This window comes from Nicotiana tomentosiformis, chromosome 2 (assembly GCF_000390325.3).
Source record: "Nicotiana tomentosiformis chromosome 2, ASM39032v3, whole genome shotgun sequence".
Classification (NCBI taxonomy): Eukaryota; Viridiplantae; Streptophyta; class Magnoliopsida; order Solanales; family Solanaceae; genus Nicotiana; species Nicotiana tomentosiformis.
Genome location: NC_090813.1, coordinates 157,060,811 through 157,065,433, shown reverse-complemented (window position 1 = coordinate 157,065,433; position 4,623 = coordinate 157,060,811). Strand labels below are relative to the sequence as shown.

At 38.8% G+C, this 4,623-nt stretch overlaps 1 protein-coding gene across 1 annotated transcript; it reads left to right on the top strand.

Moving 5' to 3' along the window:
• The first annotated feature begins 1,338 nt into the window (after positions 1 to 1,338).
• LOC138905919 (uncharacterized) lies at positions 1,339 to 4,325 on the top strand. The gene is made up of 8 exons (XM_070194432.1): positions 1,339 to 1,644; positions 1,739 to 1,819; positions 1,872 to 2,194; positions 2,440 to 2,644; positions 2,878 to 3,105; positions 3,318 to 3,448; positions 3,512 to 3,743; positions 3,849 to 4,325. Exons 1-8 carry the CDS (start codon positions 1,339 to 1,341, stop codon positions 4,323 to 4,325), a joined length of 1,983 nt encoding a protein of 660 aa, XP_070050533.1.
• Positions 4,326 to 4,623: the final 298 nt, after the last annotated feature.

The window sequence follows — 4,623 nt, the reverse complement described above, 5'->3', positions numbered from 1 at the left end:
GATGATACTACCAAAGAAAAGAATGTTTTTGGAACAACTGCTAACCCGACTAAGGTATTGACTAGTGGAAAGATCCTCGGGAAGCCTTTTCCTAATCAATCTAGGCAGGAATGGATGCAAAGAAGGCAAAACAAATACCAAAGAGATAAGTGAGGCCATATTATTGAGAATGCAAAGGATTAGGAGAATGAAAAATTGAAGGGAAAGAACAATGGTGAGATGGTGACCACAAGCAACAAGTTTGATGCACTGGGAGTTGAAGAAACTGATCAACCTATCTTGATGATCACTGATGGCAAGGGGAAAGGAAATAGTAATGAGACAATCAATAGGCTGCGTGAGGATAAATCCAAGAGGATACAGGAGAAGGAGCAGCTACGCAATGTTGAAAATTCCAATTCAAATTCAAGGAAAGCTGGCACTACAGTAACTAATCATGACAATGCTAATCCTAGTGTTATAGGGATTAGGGTTGAGGGGAGGAAAGAAGCTGGAACAAGAAAGTAGAGTCCTAATCCTCGTGGTACTGGGACTGGTGAATTATATAATAAGGAGAGAATAATTGACTGAGTTCAAAGAAGATTTGGCAAGACAAAGGAAGAATCCAATGTTACACTTAACCATTTAGGCCAGGAGATAGCTTCTCATACTGTAGAGAAGGCACCAAAGGATATACAGGCAACTGGAGCTATCAAGGAATCTAAAACTCTATGGAATGATGAGGTACATGCTTTGGAGGATTATGTAAAGGCAAACATGAGTGCAAGAATACAAGAGAAAACTGGCGACACACAGGGCAACCACACAAGCACAATTGAAAATCTTGCTACATTAAAACCTAGGGTACAAGAAACTAGGGTTAGCAATTTACAGAGTACTATAATGCAGCATGCAAGGAAAACAATTGGAGTATATGCAGGGTCACTTGAATAAGCTAGAAACATGGAGGATCCAGCTGGGAAAGAGAAATAGAAGGAGCAAGCCAATGGAACAGTAAACCCTAGGAAAACTGTCGAGGTTTTTGGCCTAGATTCAGGTGGTCTGTTGGATGTTTTAGGTGGTGGATAGGTTGGTGATGTTCATAATGATGCCTTAGAAGATACAGTAAGGCCAGGGGATCAAACAGATGATGGCATGCCTTCAGAATTCAATGGAACAGTAACTCCTGCAGAAGTAGCTACAGTAAACCCTAGCCTGGGTAATGTATTTGAGCTACAATTTAAGGTGATTCAGGAGGTTTTAGGAGCTATGCAGCATACTGATAGTGTGATAAAGAAAGAAAATGTGATAACTAAAGAGCATAAGGATCAAGCTAGAGTACCAAAGGCAACATAAGACATGGAACCAATTTCTTTGGCCTGTGCATCAGGAACTGAGCAGAATATGCAGGTTCAGGTCAATGTGCCTGTGAAGACTCCTATTCAGACCATACATGATTTAGTGACACACAATGTGGCTTTAGTGGTGATTGATAAAGCCTTAATGGTACAATTATACTATGCGGATGAAGAAGAAGATGAGTCCACAGCTGGAAACTTCAAAAATGTAGCAAGGGAGGCTAACATATCTCCTAGAGCTAGTGCTAAGGTAGGAAAGAAAAGTGAGAAGCAGGCACAAAACAAGGAAGCATCACAACCTTTAAGAGTAATGCCCAGAAGGGCACTGCCACAAACTAAATGATAATCAAAATACTAATTTGAAATATAAGGTCTGTAAATACACAACATGCCTTTCCTAGGGTGATCAACATGCAAAGAGAGCACTGTTTTCTTGTCATTGCATTGATGGAACCATTTCAGAATTAAAGCCACATACAAAGGTACAAAAGAAGGTTGAATATTGAATCTACTTTATCAAATATTAATGTAAAGATCTGGCTATTTGTTGATGCTAATGTTAAAGGGGAATTGATCATGGACACTGCACAACATGTTACTGTTAATGTGTTTCATCATGACATTGGCCAACATGTCATGATGACTTTTGTTTATGCAAAATGTACAACCCTTGAGTGGCTGGATTTGTGGGATAATTTGTACCATCTTGCAAGTGACACAGAGATGCCTTGGATGGTAGGTGGAGACTTTAAGGTGGTACTTCATGAAGATGAAAAGATTGGTTGTCTTCTAGTGTACCCTCCTGAATATGAAGACTTTGCTTTTTGTATCAATTCAAGTGGTTTATTTGATCTAAGGTACAAAGGGAGTCCATTCACTTGGTGGAATAGAAGACCTAATGTTGAATGTATATTTAAGAGACTAGATAGGACATTGGTAAATCTTCCTTTCTAGAATCTGTTTCCTACTATTGACATTGAGCATTTGATAAGAACTGGATCTGATCATGCCCCTTTATTCATGAGTTGTGGAGAATAAGCTGCAAACTATGTGAAACCATTTAGATTTCTCAACTTTCTGACCAAACATGAATCTTTTAAAGAGGTGGTGAGAAGAATTGGCAAGAAGACTTCATTGACGATCCTTTTCTGATGTTCAAGCACAAGTTGAAGAATGTGAAGGTTGCATTATACAAATGGAGCAATGTCACTTTTGGTGACATCTTCACGCAATTGTCAATCTTAGAGGACATTGTAAAAGTGAAGGAGCTGCTGTTTGAAGAGGAACCAACAATAGCTAATAGAATAGTGCTTCAACAAGCCTAGGCAGAATTGAAGAAGTATCTGAGTATTGAGTAGCAGTATTGGAAGCAAAAAGCTGGGATGACTTGGTTTGCCGAAGGGGAAAAAAATACTAGCTTCTTTCACAATCATGTAAATGGCAAAAGGAAGAAGTTGCAACTGAAGAGGATTAAAAATGGAGATGGGAACTAGATTGAGGATCAAGATCAATTGGCTGCTGCTGCTATGGACTCTATCAGAATCAGTTTACCAAAAAAGGTGATCCCATTGATTTTGCTTTGCTTGACAATGTGCCTTCCATGGTGACTGTAGAGCAGAATATGGAGTTGTGTAGATATCTAACACTAGAAGAAATCAAGGGGGCAGTTTTTGAATTGAGCGGAGATAGTGCCAGTGGTCCAGATGGATTTACTAGAAATTTTTATCATGACTGCTGGGAGATTATTGGCTTTGATATACACAACATTGTACTACATTTTTATGGAGGTGATACACTACCAAAGTCCATTACACACACTAATTTGGTGTTGTTTCCTAAGAAACCTATGGTGTAAATATTTTCTGAGTATCCATGGTGTTACATGATAGACTAGAGAAGTTCTTACCTACCTTGATGTCTCCTAATCAATCTAGATTTGTGAAGGGAATGAGTATCTTTGAAAACAATCTTCTGACACAGGAGATAGTTACAGATATAAGACTTAGAGCTAAGCCAGCCAATGTGATGATAAAGCCGGACATGGCTAAGGCCTATGATAGGGTCTCTTGGAATTATTCGCTACATGTTTTAAAGAAGGTGGGGTTTGCAGAGTAATTCATCAACATGGTGTGGAACTTAATATCCAATAACTGATACTCAATGTTGGTGAATAGTCAAGATTCAGGATTCTTCAAGTCTACAAGAGGGGTGAAGCAAGGGGATCCATTATCTCCTTCATTGTTCATATTATCAGCAGAAGTACTATCTAGATCCTTGAACAAGATGTTTGAGGACAAAGCCTTTATAGGATTTGGTATTCCTAAGTGGTCTGAACCTTTGAATCATTTGACATATGCTGATGACACTATCATCTTTGCCTCAACACAACCAGAATCTCTGAAGAAGGTGATGACAATATTGGGGAGTTATGAGAGGATTTATAGATAGTTTATCAACAAAACAAAGAGCTCATTCTATATGCATGCTAATATTTCCAATGCATCGTTTTAGGCAGTCGGAGATGCCACAGGTTTTGCTAGATGGGAGTTTTCTTTTACCTACTTAGGGTGCCCTATCTTCTACACTAGAAGAAGTAAATATTACTATAATGATCTCATAGAGAAGGTGAAAGCTAAACTGCACTCTTGGAAAAGGAAGTTGTTATCATTTGGAGGGAAAGCAACACTCATCACTAGTGTGTTGCAAAGCATGCCAGTACATATGCTATCCGTGCTTGATCCTACAAATAATGTTATTGAGCACTTGCACAAGATGTTTGCAAGGTTCTTTTTGAGTACAAATGAGGAAGGCAGAAGTAGACATTGGGCATCCTGGCAAAAATTATGTCTGCCTAAGGAAGAAGTTGGATTAGGGTTCAGATATCTACATGATGTTTATAGGGCTTTGTTTGATAAGCTTTGGTGGAGATTCAGAACAACCAAATCACTATGGTCTAACTTCATGTGGAAAAAGAATTGCAAGAAATAGATTCCTATAGTAGTGCAGTTTAGGGCAGGATCTCATGTGTGGAAGCAGATGCTAAATGAAAGGGAAGATATAGATCATGCGATACTGTGGGAGATGAAGAGTGGAACAACAAATGTATGGCATGAAATCTGGACAGGTTTAGGGGCACTATACCACTTGGTGCCACCTGAGTTTTATATCAATGAGGAACTGAAAGAAGTAGCAGAATTGAGGCAAGATGATAGCTGGAATGAGGAGTTGATTAACTAGACCTTCCCTGAAGATATAACTGAATATATTATACAAAATGTGCAATTTG

Bases quoted from the DNA above. Each gene is read 5' to 3' on its own strand.
- LOC138905919 (XM_070194432.1), top strand. From the start codon at position 1,339: ATGGAACCAATTTCTTTGGCCTGTGCATCAGGAACTGAGCAGAATATG. The intron at 1,645-1,738 runs GTAATGCCCAGA...TGCCTTTCCTAG, and splicing joins AAGCATCACAACCTTTAAGA to GGTGATCAACATGCAAAGAG. The intron at 3,449-3,511 runs GTAATTCATCAA...GTTGGTGAATAG, and splicing joins AAGAAGGTGGGGTTTGCAGA to TCAAGATTCAGGATTCTTCA.